Genomic DNA, 22,183 nt, shown 5'->3' on the forward strand with positions numbered 1-22,183 from the left:
TACAAAGGAGAAACAAAACTACATCTGAAAGATTATGAAAAAGGATAATATATTCAACAAATACGTCAAAAACACAATAAACTACATCTGAAAGGTTAGGTTAAAGGGTTGGGGAATAAGAACATATGATAGAACCTGCTAAATACACTAAGATTACAAGAGGTTAGGTTAAGGGGTTGGGGAATAAGAATAAATTATAACAAACATAATAAATACAACTTATGAGCAACTTGATGAACTTTTACAAATAACCCTTGATCTGCAAAAATGACCATTTGAGAAATTAGCCCTTGAAACGACTAAATTCCCATATATAACAAAAATCCTTTGAAATGGTTAAACACCCAATCTTAATCAAATAACACTTGAAATGCAAAAATGTCCATTTGAGAAATTAACCCTTGAAATGAGTAAATGAATATGAGACAATGATTGACGAAACACAAAAGACAAGCAGGAATAATTATGTAAGTTAGATCATGTCTGGTTGGACTAGATAAGTTAGGATACATCAGTTTGGGAATGTAAGATTAAGTTAGGTAAAGCAAGTTAGGTTAGGTTAGGATAGGTAAGATAAGTTTTGTAAGTTAAGTTAGGTTAAGTTATGTAAGTTAGGTTAAGCAGGTTAAGTTAGGTAAGGTAAGGTAAGTTAGGTTAAGCAGCATAAGTTAGGTTAAATTATGTAAGTTAAGTTAAGCAGGTTAAGTTAGGTAATGTAGGTAAGTTAGGTTAAGCAGGATAAGTTAGGTTAAGTTAGGTAAGTTAAATTAGGGTAGGTAAAGTTAGGTTAAGCAGGATAAGTTAGGTATATGTAGGTAAGTTAGGTTAATCAGGTTAAGTTAGGTAAATGTAGGTAAGTTAGGTTAAGCAGGATAAGTTAGGTTAAGTCAGGTAAGTTAGGTAAGATAGGTAAGGTAAGGTAAGTTAAATTAAGCAGGGTAGGTTATGCAGGTTAAGTTAGGTAATGTAGGTAAGTTAGGTTAAGCAGGATAAGTTAGGTTAAGTTAGGTAAGTTAAATTAGGGTAGGTAAAGTTAGGTTAAGTTAGGTAAATGTAGGTAAGTTAGGTTAAGCAGGATAAGTTAGGCAAATGTAGGTAAGTTAGGTTAAGCAGGATAAGTTAGGTTAGGTTAGGTAAGTTAGGTATGATAGGTAAGGTAAGGCAAGTTATGTTAGGATAGGTAAAGTTAGGTAAGATAGGTAAGGTAAGGTAAGTTATGTTAGGATAGGTAAAGTTAGGTAAGATAGGTAAGGTAAGGTAAGTTATGTTAGGATAGGTAAAGTTAGGTTATGCAGGTTAAGTTAGGTAAGTAACATTGGGTGGAGACGATAGGTTACGTAGGTTTGAACAGTGTAGTTCAGAGAACAGTTTTAGGGTAAAGCGACTAAGAAAATATATTTTAACAGAAGTGCAGGTTTGGTATGAAAAGCTGAACTAGTTACATTTTGGAGAGAAATTTTATGACTGAAGATGTCTTAAAGAATAACATGATGGAAGAAGGAGAGTTTCTTTGATGAACGAAGGTGTCTTAGAGAACAACTTTTGGAGAACGAAGGTGAATTAGAGATCACTTTGATGACTCTGAGAATAACTTTGGTCAACGAATATGGATTGGAAAGTTTCTCTAATGAACGAAGGTGACTTAAAGAATAACTTTGATGACTTTGAGAATGTCTTTGATGAACGAGAGTGAGTTAGAGATTACCTTTGTTAACTCTGAGATAAACTTTGATGAACAAAAGTGAGTTAGAGAATACCTTTGATAACTCTAAGATTAACTTTGATGACTTTGAGAACAAGTTTGATGACTGAGATTAATTTTTAACGTCTTTTGGAGCAACTTTGATGACTCTGAGAATAGCTTTGATGACTCTGAGAATAGCTTTGGGTAGCTCTGAGAATAACTTTTGTTGTCTTAGAATAACTTTTGATTGTTCTGAGAATAACTTTAGATATCTCTGAGAATAAGTTTGATGAACGAAGATATCTTACAGAGCAACTTTTATGTTTCGAAGAATAACTTTGATATCTCGAAGAGTGCCTTTTGGTGTGTTTGAGAGTGTCTTTGATGCCTTGAGAGGTGTCTTTGATGTCTTAAAGGATGTCTTTGATGTCTCAAAGGATGTTTTTGAGTGCAACTTTGGTGTCTTTGAGTAAGTCCTTGATGTATTGAAGAGTAACTTTGATGTCTCGAAGAGTAACTTTGGTGTTACGGAGAGCACCTTTGACTATTTTTCTTACTTAACGACATATAATTTTTACGAAAATGCTGAAAAAGTTACATTTGACTATTTTTCTTACTTAGCGACATATAATTTTAGTTACGAAATGACAAGGAAACATGATGAAGTAACTATTTTTTAGTTGACTGATGAATACTTTTAGTTAAGGAAAAAGACAAAACATGACGAGGGAGACTATTTTGTGCTCCCCGAAGTATAATGTCAGTTAAGAACAGCGATGAAAGATATCTTTGAGTATTTTTTCTTACTTGACAAAACATAATTTTAGTTAGGAACAATGATGATGAATATGACTTTTTCTGTTGATTGTTGGATAATTTTAGTTATGACATGACAATGAAACATGAAGAACACGGTTATTTTCTGATGACTAGGGAATAAGTGAAGTTATGAACAGTGTTGGAAAGATTCCTTTGACTATTTTTTGGTTGAATGGATAATAAGTTTAGTTGAGAAAAGAGGAAAGTGACTATGTTTTAGTTGATTGGTGAAAGATTTTTAGTTAAGAAGTTACAAGAAAGGTTTGTCTTTGTAAATTTGGAACTGAATAAAGTGTAGATTTGTTTAAGAACGGGGTTGGTGGAACTATTAAGTTTACTGCGAGAATTACTTTGACATAGTTTGCAAATAAAAACTGGGTAACTAAAATTGTTGAGGGAACTGTATTGCAGTATAATATTATTTGACAAAGAACTAGTTAGTGAATGGAAGAAACAAATTGGTTTAAAGAAACAAAGAACATAAAAAATTGAGGTTAAGTAGGGGAATGAACACAGTGAACATACGGTGAACACAGAAAACATGTAAGAAAAAGTTGATGAATAGAGTGAACATGCAGGGAATATGAACTTATAGAGAATATGAAGATATGATAAGAAACATAGGGAATACAAAGAATGATCACTGAACATGTGAAGAACAAGCTATGAACATTGAGAACATGAATATTGAGTATAAAAGTTATACAGAGAACATATGATGTACATGAAAAACATGACAAAGAACATAGTGAATATACGGGGAAAACGGCAGAAAAACTTTGAACTGAGCATGCTGTGAACATTTGTAGAACATGGAATGAACACAGAAAACATGGAAAAAATGTGAAGAACACAGCTGAATATAGAGAAAATATGCAAATACAGTATGATGATTATTGAAGGTTTGGATACGTTGGGGAAGAAAGATAATTACACAGGTTGGGGTTTTGTGACTACTCTGGTAAAGAGTTAGGCTGGAGAGGGACTTGATCGGATATATTTATGTTCGATGATCTAAGACAGAGGAAATGGAGCTTGGTTAATGTCCAGATTAATTTTACTATGTTAGAAATAAGGTGATCTTAAATCTCAGGGTGATTTAGTTGGAAAATAAAGAACTTGTACAAAATGAACTAAGCTGGGGGACACGAGTTGAAACTTGATAACTGAACTGGTTTTTATTTACTATGTCTGAAAATGTAGTTGGGTGTTTAAATCTCAGGGGGATTTGGACTGATAGTAATGAATTTACAGGAGTGAACTTGGACGGAGGACAAGAACTAGAGTTTTATAATTGTTTACATCATATTTACTATGTCTGAAATACAGAGGGTAAAAATTTCAGGGGAATTGATAGGATATTAACAAAGACTTGAGGGTGGAGTAGGGTGGGGGACGAGAGCTGGAGCTCAGTAACTGACTTGATCTTATTTACTACGACTGAAATATGACTGTTTAAAATTTCAGGGGGATTGGACTGCTAGTAGAGAAAATGTGGTCTCTGTCAAATTTGGGTCTTCAATTGGACTCTGATTAATTTCGATCAAGAAATGGTCTCTGATGATTTTTGCTCTCAAAGTAGACTCTGGCGAATTTGAGCATAAACTGGACCCTGACGAAAATTGAGTATAAAATGGACTCTGTCAAATTTTCACAGATTACAGGACTCTGATGAAATTTGAGCTTAAAACTGTCTCTGACTAATTTTGCTCACCAAGTGGACTCTGTTCATTTTTAGGTATAAAATGGTCTCTGACGAAATTCTGTCTATAACGGGGCTCTGTTCATTTTTGGTCTTTACAGGTGAAATAGCCGTAAATGGATATAAAACTAAATGTTATGGCTAAGTTGTCTGTTTTCCTTAACAAAACATCTAAGACAATATTCTCTGAAAATGGTCTTTTTTACAAATTCGGTCATAAACATATAAATAAACTTCTATGATTATTTGAAACTCTGAAAATAACTGTAAGGAAATTGGAAGAGAGAGAGAGAGAGAGAGAGAGAGAGAGAGAGAGAGAGAGAGAGAGAGAGAGAGAGAGAGAGAGAGAGAGAGAGAGAGAGAGAGAGAGAAAGAGAGAGAGAGAGGGACGGTCCAGATATTATGGAGAAGATAAGATAAGATAAGAGGTAACCTGCATGCGGCGTCTGGCTGACGGTCTAAAGTAAACACAGGCGGGCCACAGAGTGTGAGGTAAGGGGGGGAGGGACATTATCGTATGACATTATTTTCATTATAAGAACTTTTAACTACTTCTAAAATCTGTGACTGACAAAATTTACCTGAAAACCTGGCTCATAATCACGAATTTGAATTTCTCCCATAAGAATTTTAACAAACTTCTAAGTCTCGGAAATTATTTTCATTATAAGAACTTTAACAACTCTAAAATCTGTGTCGGACAAAATTTACCTGAAAAACCCTGGCTCACACGCGGGATATTGGAACCTGAAAAGCATGGCTCACACGCGTGATTTTGGACCTGAAAACCATGGCTCACACTCGTGATTTTTTCCCTAGGACCTGAAAACCATTACTCACACAGATAATTTTTTCACCCTTGGACCTTAAAACCCTGGCTCACACAGAACATTTTTTCCCCTTTGGACCTGAAAACCATGGCTCACACAGAACATTTTTTCCCCCAGAAAAAAAATGTTCTGTGCGTTGCCATCCCCACTACTCACGGTAACACTGAGGTACTCACAGTAACACTGAGGTACTCACGGTAACACTGAGGTACTCACAGTAACACTGAGGTACTCACGGTAACACTGAGGTACTCACAGTAACACTGAGGTACTCACAGTAACACTGAGGTACTCACAGTAACACTGAGGTACTCACAGTAACACTGAGGTACTCACCGTAACACTGAGGTACTCACAGTAACACTGAGGTACTCACAGTAACACTGAGGTACTCACCGTAACACTGAGGTACTCACCGTAACACTGAGGTACTCACAGTAACACTGAGGTACTCACAGTAACACTGAGGTACTCACAGTAACACTGAGGTACTCACGGTAACACTGAGGTACTCACAGTAACACTGAGGTACTCACAGTAACACTGAGGTACTCACGGTAACACTGAGGTACTCACAGTAACACTGAGGTACTCACCGTAACACTGAGGTACTCACAGTAACACTGAGGTACTCACAGTAACATTGAGGTACTCAGCGTGACACTGAGGTACTCACAGTAACACTGAGGTACTCACAGTAACACTGAGGTACTCACGGTAACACTGAGGTACTCACAGTAACACTGAGGTACTCACCGTAACACTGAGGTACTCACCGTGACGTTGTTGGTGACGTCCACCTTGCACTTCCTTCTGTGGTTGGTGTCCAGAGTCAGTGACAGGTTGCCCTTAACCGGTTGTCCGAAGGTGTAGCTGTAAACAACCATGACAGGTTAGACACGCACCAGGAGGCTCTCACGGACACGTGCACAACAGTAAACAGTCACGCACCAGGAGGCTCTCACGAACACGTGCACAACAGTAAACAGACACGCACCAGGAGGCTCTCACGGACACGTGCACAACAGTAAACAGACACGCACCAGGAGGCTCTCACGAACACGTGCACAACAGTAAACAAACACGCACCACGAGGCTCTCACGAACACGTGCACAACAGTAAACAGACACGCACCAGGAGGCTCTCACGGACACGTGCATAGCGTGATGTCGTTTTGCACAGACATCAGTGACCACCATTAGTGCACTACACACATTTCTACCATTTATATATATCCTTCAGTATATTCCCTGCAATATACATATACCCAGCAATATATACCTTGCAATATATACCCTGCAATATAGGGTACATACCCTGCACAATATACGTTGCAATAAATATCCTGCAATATATACCCTGCAATATATACCCTGCAATAAATACCCTGCAATATATACTCTGCAATATATACCCTGCAATAAAGGGTACATACCCTGCAAGAAATACCTTGCAATATATAAACCCTTCAAAAGATTCCCTGCAATATATACCCTGCAATATATACTTTGCAATATATATACGCATCAATATATACATTGCAATATATATATATATATATATATATATATAATATATATATATATTATATATATATATATATATATATATATATATTATTAAATATGACCGAAAAAGTAAGATTAATAATTCTAACACGAATTTTCTCAATCTTTCGTACATTACGCTTCACTGTTGGAGGTAAATCAAAAATCACTTCTCCAAAATTCATTTTTATTTTTAGTCTGACGCGACAAAACAGAACGCTTTAAAAGAGACTAACGTCGTCTATGCCTTCAAATGCCCACTTGGGGACTGTAAGCTCCAAAAAACCCAGTATATAGGCAAGACAACAACATCTCTTTCTAGGCGTTTAACGATGCATAAACAACAGGGCTCCATTAAGGAACATATAATCTCTTCCCATAACCAAACCATCGCCAGAGAAATCCTAGTAAACAACACAGAAATCATCGATAGATACAGCGATAGCAGACGGCTTGACGTTTGCGAGCACTACACATCAAGAAGTCAACACCAGCAATCAACTGCCAATTATTGCACAACTATATTCTACCCACCTCAAGACTCCGCTCCAATATAGAAGCATCAAGAAATATGGACCAATAGGCTTTCTACAAACACTTCTATTCAATACCCATTGTTTCTGTTCTGTCTTGTGTTGATACTTTTAATACCCTATTAATATCCCCTAGTGTTCTGTCTTGTGTTAATGCCACATCACCCTTCCCACCTCACTCAAATGTAATGCCACATCACCCTTCCCACCTCACTCAAATGTAGATATAAAATCAGGGAAACGCAAGTTCTAATCAGTTGTGTATTTGTGAAGTCTTTGAAAATGTAATAAGTTTTACGAAACGCGCCCGTGTCGCGTCAGACTAAAAATAAAAATGAATTTTGGAGAAGTGATTTTTGATTTACCTCCAACAGTGAAGCGTAATGTACGAAAGATTGAGAAAATTCGTGTTAGAATTATTAATCTTACTTTTTCGGTCATATTTAATAATATATGTCTACAGGAAAGACTGCTACCAAAATATATATATATATATATATATATATATATATATATATATATATATATATATATATAATATATATATATATATGTCGTACCTAGTAGCCAGAGCGCACTTCTCAGCCTACTATGCAAGGCCCGATTTGCCTAATAAGCCAAGTTTTCATGAATTAATGTTTATTCGACGACCTAACCTACCTAACCTAACCTAACCTAACTTTTTTGGCTACCTAACCTAACCTAACCTATAAAGATAGATTAGGTTAGGTTAGGTAGGGTTGGTTAAGTTCGGTCATATATCTACGTTAATTTTATCTCCAATAAAAAAAAGTTGACCTCGTACATAATGAAATGGGTAGCTTTATCATTTCATAAGAAAAAAATCTAGAAAATATATTAATTCAGGAAAACTTGGCTTATTAGGCAAATCGGGCCTTGCATAGTAGGCTGAGAAGTGCGTTCTGGCTACTAGGTACGACATATATATATATATATATATATATATATATATATATATATATATATATATATATATATATATTGTGACGATAATCTCTTTCAAGAGAGATTGAGCCTGCTCTTCCCTACATCATTACGTCGTAAAGTACAAGATATATATAAAGATACGTCCACCAGTATCGCCAAACGTTTTGCCCAGGAAGCAAATCGTACCATGCACACCCCGACACCTGTTACAGTCGCCGTAACCAGCAAACTGCTTATCCTCCGCCTGCCTGTTGCTGATTGGCTGGTGTCTCGCCGCACCTACACTCACCACCACCGAGAGTCGACGTCTGGGAAGCAGCACGCCGTACACGTCAGAATATCTTTGTGCTCCTTGGAGTTGACATCTCTCGCTAGTAGACTAAGCCTTGGCTTTCGTGTACTAAGGGAGGTGGCAGCTTGAAGCCAGTATTCCAGCACCGCACATATTAATTTATATTGCATCACTATTTTGCATTCTGGTCTTGGAGTAACTTTTCATTGCCAGTTATTATTCATGTTATTTTGTTTGTTGACCAGTGTTGAATTTTATGAGATTGCCTTTATTCATATCTTGTTTTCTAGAGTAATTAAAATTTCATTGTTTATATACTTGTGTTTTGTGTGTCTTCCCATACCTTACCACAGACGAAAGGACAAACTTTTCTCTTTTTTTTTGTGATGTGACGAGGCCCTGCCCCAGCTTTTGAAACAGCCGAACACCAACGCTTTACCGTCACATTACGTGGGGGCCTGTCCGGAGCTTCTCTCAGGTACTGGTGCCAAATTGTAAATTTGTGGTAAGCGTATTTGGCTTTGGTAAAGTAGCTTTTCACTATTTTCAATATTCAATTTTATTTTCATATGGTGCTGTGTGTATTGTGCATTCCGAGAGTAATATGGTGAAGGTGAGACAACTTTGGATTACGTGGTGACTGTAGGCCTCAGTCATTCTCTTAATTGGTCATCTCTCCTCCGTGTTATTACTCGTGTTTACCATCTTTTGTCCCTAGGATATTTCTCATATTTTCGGCAGATCATCATATTGGTACTGTGGTCTGTCCCCGGGTCAAGAGCACCTAATCTTCTGCAATCTGACAGTAGGAGGATAAAGAGGGCCATAGTTCCTCTAGCACGAACTTTAGTTGCTGAATTGGGACCTCAGCAGCAGTTCTCGTCACCAGTTGACACCTGCACCCCTACACGTCGGTCAGAGATGATGATATTTACATTGGTAGGGAATTAGCCTTCTTTTTCAGAGCACAAAAGTTCGCTAATTCTGTAAGTATCATATTAATTCAGTGGGAAAAACTTGCTTATGTCCTATAGAGACTCGGCAAGGTATGCCTACATTCTTGGACTACCTATTTCACTTTTGAGGCAATTAACTGTTTCATTTGTTTTAGAAACTCAGTTTGCTTGTTTAGTAGGATTTTCTTGCCCTTATCCTCTTACATTGAGTACCGGGTACAAGATTTCCTGCGACCTTGATTTATTAATCATTTATCATCTTGAAATTAACATTAATTGTTAACGATTCCACAGGATAGGTACCAGTTGCCACGTTGTCCTGTTTCTGACATTCACCATATCACACAGTATATTCGTTGTGCATTTATTTGCTAATTTCACCATGTTTCGTCTCCAAGCTTTCCGTACAGATCCAGCAGGTGAAATAGGGACTTTAAGTCGTGCCAAGAGGACTGAATTACAAACTCTTGCACATGAGTATCAACTAGAAGTTCCCTACCAAGCCAACAAAAATGAAATACATAACCTGTTACTGGATCATCTCTTAGAGGAAGGTAAGATAGACTCTGAAACTCACGAAACTTACTTTATTGCAGATAAAACTGATTTGGCACGATGAAACTCAAACTAGAGCTGGCCAAGATCGAACGCGAACAGCAAAGGGAAGCAGCTGCCATGCAAAGAGAAGCCCTCGAGCAACAAAGGAAGCAGCTGCCATACGAAAGGAAGAAAAGGAACGAGAAGCTGCCTTGAGGAAACAAGAACAAGAACGTGAGATTGCAATACTCCGTGAGCGGGAACGAATACAGCTTGAAACAAAACAACGCCAATTGGAGATGCAACGCGAACATGACAAACAACAAGCAACTCTGGCTATGGAATGTCGTCAACGAGAATTCGCGTTGGAAACTACACACCTCGCTCAACGCCAGCAAGATACCGCCAATCTTCCTGTCAGTTTCAATATATCACATGCAAGTAAGTTAATGCCACCATTCGTAGAAACAGAAGTTGATGTGTTTTTCACACCTTTGAAACCCTTGCTAATCAACTTATTGGCCTGCCGACCAATGGGCACCCTTCTCAGAGTACATCTTACAGGTAGAGCTGCAGTTACACTCAGTACTTTGGCGACTGAGAAGACTACCAGACTCTGAAACAAGCAGTGTTGGACGCCTACCTTCTCTCCACCGAAAGTTATCGAAGGAAATTCCGTGACCACCTGAAGGCAAGTACCACTACCTTTCTCGAATTTGCTAATACCAAAAGGAGATATTTTATGAAATGGCTGGAAGCAGCACATGTCTCTACTTTGCAGAACTCGTCAACCTCATGCTAGTTGAAGAATTCTTGAGGCGTGTGCCGCCTCCTGTCCGCCTATATTTAGCAGATAAAGAAGAAACCGACTACCTAAAGTGTGCTAAGTCGGCTGACACTTACAGCCTCATCCATCGGCTGACACCAGAACCATCTTCCAGTAAGAAGTCGTGGTACAGTTACGAGAAAGTGAGTACCGACAAGCTGGCTCGCAATTGTACTGTAAGTATTGTAGACTCTATGGACATACCATAGATAAATGTGGTAAGTCTCAATACAAAGGAAATACCGAATCACCTAAACCCAAATAGACTCCTCCTAAGTCCGGTAAGCCTGTGATGAATGTTGGTGTTCATGTTAATGATCTTTCTCTTTTCAGTAAACACCTGTATACTGGAACTGTCTCTACCAACGGCTCAAATCCGGGGGACGTTTCAAACTGAAGATCTTGAGGGACACAGCGGCTCTTCAATCGATTATTTTGAAATCAGCTGTGCCCAATATCGCCTACACCGGAGAAACTGTCTTCATCACTGACCTCACTGCTACCACTCCTTATCCTCTCGCCAGAGTCCACCTGGATTGTCCCTTCGTGACCGGAGAAGTCCAAGTCGCCATCAGGGAAAAGCCTTTTCCCATGCCTGGAGTGCAACTTCTCCTGGGCAACGACTTGGCAGAAGACCTGCAACCGACCAACCTGATCGTCATGGACAAACCCCAGGTGTGTACCTCTGTAATGGATAATCCCATCTTTGAGTATGTTCCAGCAAAGGTTCAAGAGTGATGAAGTTTCTCCTCCGGTTTTAGTGACCACCCGTGCAAAGCTGCACGACCACAGCCAGCTGACTCTACTGCTACCGCTGTCCCTCAAGACCCTCAGAAACTACCCCCGAATCTGACCAAGTTGGAGTTCCGTAAGTTACAGAGGGAAGATCTTACCTTGACACCATTATTTTTCCAGGCTGAGACTCAACCTGACAGTATTCCTGGGTTCTTCCTAGAGAACGAGTTGCTCTACCGCAGATATAGACCCAGTAAACTGAAGGAGGAGGACGATTGGGCCAACGTCGAACAACTAGTGATTCCTGCCAGCCTGCGGCCCACTATTCTACACCTGGCCCACGGAGCACTCTCCCACTACGGATTTAACAAGACCTACCATGGAATCCGTCAAGACTACTACTGGCCAGGTATGGTAAATAGCGTCAAACAGTACGTCAAACAGTGTCATACATGTCAGATGGCAGGTAAACCGAACATCTCTATTCCCAGAGCACCACTGACTCCCATACAGGTGCCTGCGGAACCTTTCCACAGACTTATTATAGACTGTGTTGGTCCTTTACCTCGGACCAGTTCAGGTAACGCCTATATCTTAACCATCCTGTGTCCTACACCAGATTCCCCATAGCAGTTCCAGTAAAGAATTACGGCTGCTACGGTTGTGAAACACTTATTGAAGATCTTCACCCAGTATGGATTTCCAAGGGAGGTTCAGAGCGACTGTGGCACCAACTTCACCAGTGATTCTTCAAGAGGACACTGGAAGAGTTCAACATCAAACAGGTATTGTCCAGCCCCTATCATCCTGCTTCACAGGGTTCTCTTGAGCGTAGTCATCAGACTATTAAAGCACTCCTGAAGAAGTTTTGTAATGAAACCTCTAAGGATTGGGATAAGCAAATTGACCTGATAATGTGTATCTTTAGAAGTCTCCCAATGAGTCCCTAGGAGTACCTCCTTATGAGATGCTCTACGGACGTAAGTGCCGTACTCCTCTCAAAGCTTTCAAAGACTCTCTACGTGATGCCACCTTCAGTGAGCATCAGAATGTGCCCCAGTTTCTTCAAAACCTACAACACATTCTAGAGAGGGTCCACAGTTTTGCCCAAGATAATCTATTGAAAGCACAGGAGAGGATGAAGACTCATTACGACCAGACCAGCAAAGTAAGGAAATTTAAACCGGGAGACTTCGTACTTGCTTATTTCCCTATCCCAGGTTCTCCTTTACAAAACAGGTTTTCAGGACCTACCGCATCAAGGAGTGCAGAAACAACCACAACTACGTTCTAGAGACTCCAGATAGGCGGCGGAAGACCCAGTTGTGCCACGTCAACCTCCTGAAGCTATATAACGGTACTCCTCCCACTGTCATGATATTACTCTTCCTTTAAAGAGCCATACATCCACAGTGAGACCTTCCCTGCTTCTCCTCCCGAAAGCACTGACAAGGAGTCGGCGCTTTCCAATTCGGAAATCCTAACTGATCTTCCCAATTATTTTCAGGACAATCATAGTGCACCTCTCATCAAGATCTTCAAAGAACATCAGGAGTTGTTCCGAGATGATCCCCAAGAGTGTAATGTTACCCAGCACGACATCCAACTGCTCCCTGACACCCGGCCGATTCGTCAACCCTTCTACCGAATCAGCCCTAGCAAGAAGGAAGTCATGCGTGCTGAGGTGCAGTACCTCTTGGATCATGGACTGGCTACACCTTGTGAGTCCCCCTGGGCCTCACCCTGTATCTTGGTGCCAAAACCCCAAGGTAAGGTGAGACTGTGTACGGATTACCGTAAATTAAATAATGTGACTGTCAAGGATGCATACCCCTTGCCAAGGATAGATGACATTCTTGACGACATTGGTAATGCCCAGTACTTGTCCCAAGTGGACTTGCTTAAGGGATATTACCAAGTGTGTCTAACAGAGCGAGCCAAAGAAATATCTGCCTTTATCACTCCCTTTGGACTTTTCAGATATGAACGCCTTCCTTTCGGACTATGTAATGCCCCGGCCACCTTTCAGAGAGCTGTCAACCGCGTCATCCAGGGCTTGGATAACACCTACGCCTATTTGGATGATATCGTCGTAGCATCCAACACCTGGAGCGAACATCTGCTCCAGCTGCAACGACTGTTCGCCAAGCTCCTGACAGCGGCCTCACCATCAACCTGGCAAGTCCACCTTTGCCAAAGGTAAAGTGCGTTATCTGGGTCATGTAATTGGGAGTGGAAGCCTAGCTCCGTTAGACACACACACTCAAGCCATCCAGCATTATCCACAGCCTACCACCAGGAAGCAGCTCCTGCGCTTCCTTGGTCTTGCCTCCTACTACCGTAGGTTTGTGAGAAATTTTAGTACAGTAGCCACACCATTAATCACTTTAACCAGTCCCAAGCAACGGTATAATTGGACCATGCAGCAAACCGTTGCTTTCGAACAACTCAAATTCCTCCTCTGTTCTAATCCCATTCTCGCCTGCCAGATATCACCAAGCTTTTCGTCCTTCATGTCGACGCCAGTGGTACCGGCATCGGTGGTGCCCTGATGCAGCAACGAGGCGAGGAGGTTCTACCTGTCAGCTACTACAGCTACAAGTTGAAACCCCACCAGAGGAACTACAGCACTATTGAAAAGGAGCTACTCTCCATCGTCCTGAATCTCCAGCACTTTGCTCCATACCGACAAGGTGCTAGGTCTACCACCATCTTCTCAGACCACAATCCTCTCCGCTTCTTACATCAAGCCCAATTCCATAACCAACGTCTTCTACGATGGGCTTTATATCTGCAAGATTTCAACCTGGAGATCCGCTATATCAAGGGTTCTGACAACATCATAGCCGACGCCCTCTCCAGAGTCTATGAAGTAGAAGCAACTCCAACTATCACTCCACCACATGAAGACGTAACTTCTTCCAGAACCGCAGGTTTCGGGGGAGAGTTGTGACGATAATCTCTTTCAAGAGAGATTGAGCCTGCTCTTCCCTACATCATTATGTCGTAAAGTACAAGATACTATATAAAAGATACGTCCACCAGTATCGCCAAACATTTTGCCCAGGAAGCAAATCGTACCATGCACACCCCGACACCTGCTACAGCCGCCGTAACCAGCAAACTGCTTATCCTCCGCCTGCCTGTTGGTGATTGGCTGGTGTCTCGCCGCACCTGCACTCACCACCACCGAGAGTCGACGTCTGGGCAGCAGCACGCCGTACTCGTCAGAATATCTTTGTGCTCCTTGGAGTTGACATCTCTCGCTAGTAGACTAAGCCTTGGCTTTCGTGTACTAAGGGAGGTGGCAGCCTGAAGCCAGTATTCCAGCACCGCACATATTAATTTATATTAAAATCACTATTTTTGCATTCTGGTCTTAGAGTAACTTTTCATTGCCAGTTATTATTCATGTTATTTTGTTTGTTGACCAGTGTTGAATTTTATGAGATTGCCTTTATTCATGTCTTGTTTTCTAGAGTAATTAAAATTTCATTGTTTATATACTTGTGTTTTGTGTGTCTTCCCATTACCTTACCACAGACGAAAGGACAAACTTTTCTCTTTTCTTTTTTGTGATGTGACGAGGCCCTGCCCCCAGCTTTTGAAACAGCCGAACACCAACGCTTTACCGTCACAATATATATATATATATATATATATATATATATATATATATATATATATATATATATATATATTATATATATATATATAATATATATATATATATATATGCAACAATGATCACAAAAAAAATATATATATATATTTATAATATATATATATATATAAAAATATAAATATATATATATAAATATATATATATATATATATATATATATATATATATATATATATATATATATGTCGTACCTAGTAGCCAGAACGCACTTCTCAGCCTACTATGCAAGGCCCGATTTGCCTAATAAGCCAAGTTTTCATGAATTAATTGTTTTTCGACTACCTAACCTACCTAACCTAACCTAACCTAACTTTTTTGGCTACCGAACCTAACCTAACCTATAAAGATAGGTTAGGTTAGGTTAGGTAGGGTTGATTAGGTTCGGTCTTATATCTACGTTAATTTTAACTCTAATAACAAAAATTGACTTCATACATAATGAAATGGGTAGCTTTATCATTTCATAAGAAAAAAATTAGAGAAAATATATTAATTCAGGAAAACTTGGCTTATTAGGCAAATCGGGCCTTGCATAGTAGGCTGAGAAGTGCGTTCTGGCTACTAGGTACGACATATATATATATATATATATATATATATATATATATATATATATATATATATATATATATATATATATATATATATATATATATATATATTTATATATATATATATATATATATATATATATATATATATATATATATATATATATATATATATAGTGTACACTTTATTATGCAAGGTTATACAGTTACATATCTGATTTAATACAAAAAATTAACATTAAGAGGACACAAAAAAAAATTTGCTTCCTAGAGGTTGTAGATTTCCTCGAACTCCTCCTACGCCTGGCAGAAACCGAGGATGCAGCGAGCATTCCCCCTCTGGATCGCGACACTGAGGCGCTGAAAGAGAAAACTTGCTGCTTTAGGGTCTCTTGTGGTGTCAATGAGCTTGGAACCAAGATCCTTAAACCTTCTTGCACTCTCTCCCCATGGGCTTAGGGTCTCAGACCCTATTGGAAGGAAGTTGAACGATGATCTAATTGCCTGTACTTTGCTGACTTGTCTCTTTCTCTGCGTGTCGCCGCGGCTCCTGCTTGGCCGGCAGAGAGGTTGATGTATGTGGTTGCCAGGGTGGATACACAAGTATAGTCCCATGCCAACTGTCTGCCACCCTTCCACTGTCGCAGTGTGATTCCGTCTGGTCGGCCGGCAAAGCTAACAGAGTCACGGTTCAGTAGGTTGCGGGTCTCTCTCCGCTGGATACTGAGCAGAGGCAAGGCTTCTTTTAATGATGTCATGACTTCGTCGTGTCTAGTGTGCCAACCACACGATTTTCCACAGTGCAGGCCATGCAATCCATATTCGTCAGCATCTGCCTCGCCGCAAATACACCTATGAACAGTGTGAATAGGGGCAGCAAGACGGAGAGCGACTGCAATACGGAGCTCTTGCGGATTAAGACGTGTGCCTGTCGCAGACCTTGGGACTGCCAAAAGGAAGTCCCCTGCATGGGGAGCCTGCACAGCTGTGAGGCCTGCACGATCACTGGGGGTTGTTAGCGCCTCCAGCAAAGCTGTGGCTTCTGTGTCTTTGTCCCAACTGGATTGTTTCTTGGCTTTCGGCATGGCTGGTCTGAGTGCTGGGTCTGCCATGGCACCCCATTTCGTGTCGTATTCCGTGTAGTGGGGGTCCTGTATCCCCGCTACATCACTTAGGGTGTCAGGTAGAATTTCCTTAACCAGGTCATCTGATGCTGAGGAGGAAGATAGGAAGGCTGGGACAGCAATTTGGGTAGCAGTGTGGACACCCAAGCCACCGAGCCTAACAGGAAGAGTGGATTGTTTCCACTGGCATTCGTTGAGGGAGAGGTTAACAACTTTTTCCAGCATGGTCTTCAGTAAGAGGTTATACTCTTCAAGCTTTCGGCTGTCGTAAGATGGGGCGCACCTAAGAAAGTAGGTTAGCCTGGGAAGGGATAGGCAGTTGGTGAGGAGATAAAAAGCATCGTGGGCATCGATATCACCTATTCTGTCTTCCATCCTCCTAAGGTCTGCGATTTTCTTGTCAAGGATCTCCTCAATGGCGTTAGACCCGAGGGGAGCTCCAAGGAGGGTGCTGTTCTCGGCCCTAATGACATGGGCTCCAGGCAAGGCAGACCTTATTCTAGCTACGATGTCTGGGTTGGAAGAGACTACTTCACACTTGGAAGGGTTCAGGACAAGACCCAGGTTTACTTCTTGCTCTCTTATTTTCCTGATATCTGCCAAGAGATGGTCTACGGTGCCAGCTATAGTGCCATCATCCAAAAACCAGATGTTGAACTCGCTGGACAATCTTTCTGTGATTTCTTTTAAGGGGGCTTATACGGGTTTCGTAAAAATTGTTCAATTTGTTTATAAATTTATTTATGAAATGGTTATAGAAAGAGCTGCAACTAGTCAAGTTTCAGCATCACACCCTAAAGAAAAGGAGAAAAAAATACACAACGTATTATGCAACGAATTTTCAACACTTTCAAATAATTTCAGGGAACACATGTGTCAACTAAAATCATTTCTATAACACTCAGATATTAAACTAACACATAATAATAGATTGTATTGATCAGTTTTATCAAAAAACGTGTCTAGTGCAATAATAAATATTCAAAGTTACCCTTCCAAAAATATGCAATATATGATGTTTATAAATTTTTATAAAATCAACAAATGGATTTTGGACTAAAATGTCTCAATAGGTTTGTAGAAGCACAAACTCTACATATAAGGTGTAATTTGCATGTAAATTGATTAATAAATGAAAGCTGAGAAACGCCTTGAAGTTGTAAATTACTTTCCAGAGTAAAATAAAGATCCAAGTTCGGCCACCTGTAGCTGAGCTTGACTTCGACAGATTTCGTTCATAATTGGCACCCTTGCAGATAGGCATCCATTGAGCAAGGTGTGCAAGTTTCATGCAAATCCCTTGATAACAAACGAGAAAAAAAATTGGCCAAAAAAAAAACAGAAAAAAAAGAAAAAAAAAAAAAAAATTTACATATAAATATATTGCACATACATATTACAATTATTACAAGAGTTTGTGCTTCTACAGCACATAGTAGACATTTTAGTTGACACATGTGTTTCCTGAGATTATTTGAGAATGTTGAACATTCGTTGCATAATGCGTTGTGTATTTTTTTCTCCTTTTCTGTTTAGGGTGTGATGGTGAAACTTGGACCAGTTGCAGCCCTTTCTATAACCATTTCATAAAAAAAATATAAGCAAATTGAACAATTTTTACGAAACCCGTAATAAGCGTAATAAGCCCCCTTAAGACTAAGCAGAAAAGAAGAGGAGCAAGAGGATCACCTTGCTGAAGACCTTCACATGATCTGATTTCATGTTCACCAAAGAGCAGTTTTGACTCACCACTGTAGCACGATAGTATGAACGGGTAGAGGGGCCGAGAATGGCGATGTACGGCACAAAGTACTGCATCTCTTCTGACCATGTTGAAGGCATTCTTAAAGTCCAGTTTGAGCAGGGCCTTTTCATCAGAAATGTTGGTGATGTATGCTCGTGCTGCATGGGTAGCCGCTTCACAGCCTTGGGGGATTCCAAATCCTAGCTGGATTGGTTTCAGCAATTCAGCCGCTTGCTGGCTGACTACCCTCGTAGCAGCCTTGGCAATCAGGCGTCGGAGAGTGTTGCCAACAGCGATTGGCCTGATTCCATCGTCCTTCTTTTTGAGAGCACAGAAGGAGGCACCAAAAAAGAGAGGCCTGATGACCTCAGGTATCTCACCAGCCAGGCACATGTTGACGAACCTTGTGAGTTCCATAAGAAGATCTTGTGCAGCATCACCAACCGCAGGATTTAACATTTGCGTTTTAACCCTGTAAAGCCGCCTGCTGACCCAGGTGGAAAAGAAAGGGCTGCTTTGTAAACCTCAGAGTCACCAACGATTAATGGGTCTGAAATGGTGTCAGCTGATGGCGGAACGATGTTGTCACCTTGAGGGGCTCTGGGTGGGTGCTTGCTTTGCAGGGCCCGTGCTGTGGCTGAGTTTCGAGGAGCAATTTTCTTGTCACTGGTGAGGACTCTAATAGCACTTGCGGTATTTCCCTCTTCAATTTTCTTGGTGATTTGTGCTCTGATTTTGTAAGTTTCCGGTACGTTGTTGTTACCATTTCTGCGGTGGATGTGTTTTGCTCGGAGAGGCAGGCGAACTAGGTTGTCCCCCCCTTGGGTATTCACTTATCGCCCTCAGGACCGAGGAAGCAAGCGATTTGTTCCTCCTTGCAGGGACGGTGAGGCATACACTGCCAAACAGAAGGACATTATGCCACGCTTGAATGTTTTCCGGGGCATCATTGACCTTTTTCAGAAGATTACAGAGTTTGGCTGCTGCATTTGGGCGGGCTGCTTTAGGAATGTGTGGTAATGTTCTAGCAGACGTCGCTATGATCGCTTTGGTAAGGTTTTTGTTGCATACTTGGCAAAAACCTCTTTTAGGAGCAGTTGTTGGTACCTCAAGGTTTGTGGAGTCCTGCCCGACCGCTGGGACTCCTTCCATTTCAAGTCGGTTGGGAGAGTTAAACTGTGCATTGTTTTATAGAGGGGGGCAAACACGCTGGGTCATGGCCAAGCAACTGCCAGCAACTGGGTGTGGAGGCATCAACTGGGTGTGGAAAAAGCACCTGGGTGTGGAGCCAGCAACTGGGTGTGGAGCCAGCAACTGGGTGAGGAGCCAGCAACTGGGTGTGGAGGCCGTGGCTGGGTGTGGAGGCATCAACTGGGTGTGGAGCCACCAACTGGGTGTGGAGGCCGCGGCTAGGTGTAGAGACGCGCGCACACACACACACACACACACACACACACACACACACACACACACACACACACACACACACATGTTTGCAGATGACGCAAAATTAATGAGAAGAGTTGTGACAGACGAGGATTGTAGGATCCTCCAAGAGGACTTAAACAGGCTGCAGAGATGGTCAGGGAAATGGCTACTGGAGTTTAACACCAGTAAATGTAAAGTTATGGAAATGGGATCAGGTGACAGGAGACCAAAGGGACAGTACACAATGAAGGGGAACAGCCTACCTGTAACGATTCGAGAAAGAGACCTGGGAGTGGATGTGACACCTAATCTAACTCCTGAGGCACATATAAATAGGATAACGACAGCAGCGTACTCTACACTGGCGAAAATTAGAACTTCATTCAGGAACCTAAATGAGGAAGCTTTTAGGGCGCTTTACACTGCCTACGTGAGACCCGTCTTAGAGTATGCCGCGCCATGATGGAGCCCCCACCTGAAGAAACACATAAAGAAACTGGAGAAGGTTCAGAGGTTTGCGACGAGGCTTGTCCCAGAGCTACGAGGGATGGGATATGAAGAGCGGCTGAAGGAACTGAACCTTACGACACTAGAGAAAAGAAGGGAGAGAGGAGATATGATAGGGACATATAAAATACTCAGGGGAATTGACAAAGTGGAAATAGATGAAATGTTCACACGTAATAATAACAGAACGAGGGGACATGGGTGGAAACTGGAAACTCAGATGAGTCACAGAGATGTTAGGAAGTTTTCTTTTAGCGTGAGAGTAGTAGAAAAATGAAATGCACTTGGGGAACAGGTTGTGGAAGCAAATACTATTCATACTTTTAAAACTAGGTATGATAGGGAAATGGGACAGGAGTCATTGCTGTAAACAACCGATAGCTAGAAAGGCGGGATCCAAGAGTCAATGCTCGATCCTGCAAGCACATATAGGTGAGTACATATAGGTGAGTACACACACACACACACACACACACACACACACACACACACACACACACACACACACACACACACACACACACACACACATATATATATATATATATATATATGTCGTACCTAGTAGCCAGAACTCACTTCTCAGCCTACTATGCAAGGCCCGATTTGCCTAATAAGCCAAGTTTTCATGAATTAATGTTTTTCGTCTACCTAACCTACCTAACCTAACCTAACCTAGCTTTTTTTGGCTACCTAACCTAACCTTACCTATATATATAGGTTAGGTTAGGTTAGGTAGGGTTGGTTAGGTTCGGTCATATATCTACGTTAATTTTAACTCCAATAAAAAAAAATTGACCTCAAACATAGTGAAAAGGGTAGCTTTAGCATTTCATAAGAAAAAAATTATAGTAAATCTATTAATTCATGAAAACTTGGCTTATTAGGCAAATCGGGCCTTGAATAGTAGGCTGAGAAGTGAGTTCTGGCTACTAGGTACGACATATTATATATATATATATATATATATATATATATAATATATATATATATATATATATATGTATATGTCGTACCTAATAGCCAGAACGCACTTCTATGCCTACTATGCAAGGCCCAATTTGCCTAATAAGCCAAGTTTTCATGAATTAGTTGTTTTTCGACTACCTAACCTACCTAACCTAACCTAACCTAACTTTTTCGGCTACCTAACCTAACCTAACCTATAAAGATAGGTTAGGTTAGGTTAGGTAGGGTTGGTTAGGTTCGGTCATATATCTACGTTAATTTTAACTCCAATAAAAAAAAATTGACCTCATACGTAATGAAATGGGTAGCTTTATCATTTGATAAGAAAAAAATTAGAGAAAATATATTAATTCAGGAAAACTTGGCTTATTAGGCAAATCGGGCCTTGAATAGTAGGCTGAGAAGTGCGTTCTGGCTACTAGGTACGACATATTATATAATATATATATATATATATATATATATATATATATATATATATATATATATATATATATATATATATATGTCGTACCTAGTAGCCAGAACTCACTTCTCAGCCTACTATTCAAGGCCCGATTTGCCTAATAAGCCAAGTTTTCCTGAATTAATATATTTACTATAATTTTTTTCTTATGAAATGATAAAGCAACCCTTTTCTCTATGTATGAGGTCAATTTTTTTTATTGGAGTTAAAATTAACGTAGATATATGACCGAACCTAACCAACCCTACCTAACCTAACCTAACCTATATTTATAGGTAAGGTTAGGTTAGGTAGCCAAA

The 22,183-nt window shown here is 40.4% G+C and overlaps 2 protein-coding genes across 2 annotated transcripts in view; one reads left to right on the forward strand and one right to left on the reverse strand.

The window, feature by feature from the left end:
• Positions 1 to 5,964, reverse strand: part of LOC138357671 (murinoglobulin-2-like) — a 30,317-nt gene extending 24,353 nt beyond the window's left edge. The window contains exon 1 of the mRNA XM_069314673.1: positions 5,812 to 5,964. Coding sequence (XP_069170774.1) covers positions 5,812 to 5,922 — 111 coding nt within the window. The 5' untranslated portion in view covers positions 5,923 to 5,964. The remainder of the gene's footprint in view (positions 1 to 5,811) is intronic.
• Positions 5,965 to 8,251: 2,287 nt separating this feature from the next.
• LOC123748463 (murinoglobulin-1) overlaps positions 8,252 to 22,183 on the forward strand; it is a 173,347-nt gene continuing 159,415 nt past the window's right edge. The window contains 1 exon segment of the mRNA XM_069314658.1: positions 8,252 to 8,395. Coding sequence (XP_069170759.1) covers positions 8,252 to 8,395 — 144 coding nt within the window.

Source organism: Procambarus clarkii, chromosome 79 (assembly GCF_040958095.1).
Source record: "Procambarus clarkii isolate CNS0578487 chromosome 79, FALCON_Pclarkii_2.0, whole genome shotgun sequence".
Lineage (NCBI taxonomy): Eukaryota > Metazoa > Arthropoda > Malacostraca > Decapoda > Cambaridae > Procambarus > Procambarus clarkii.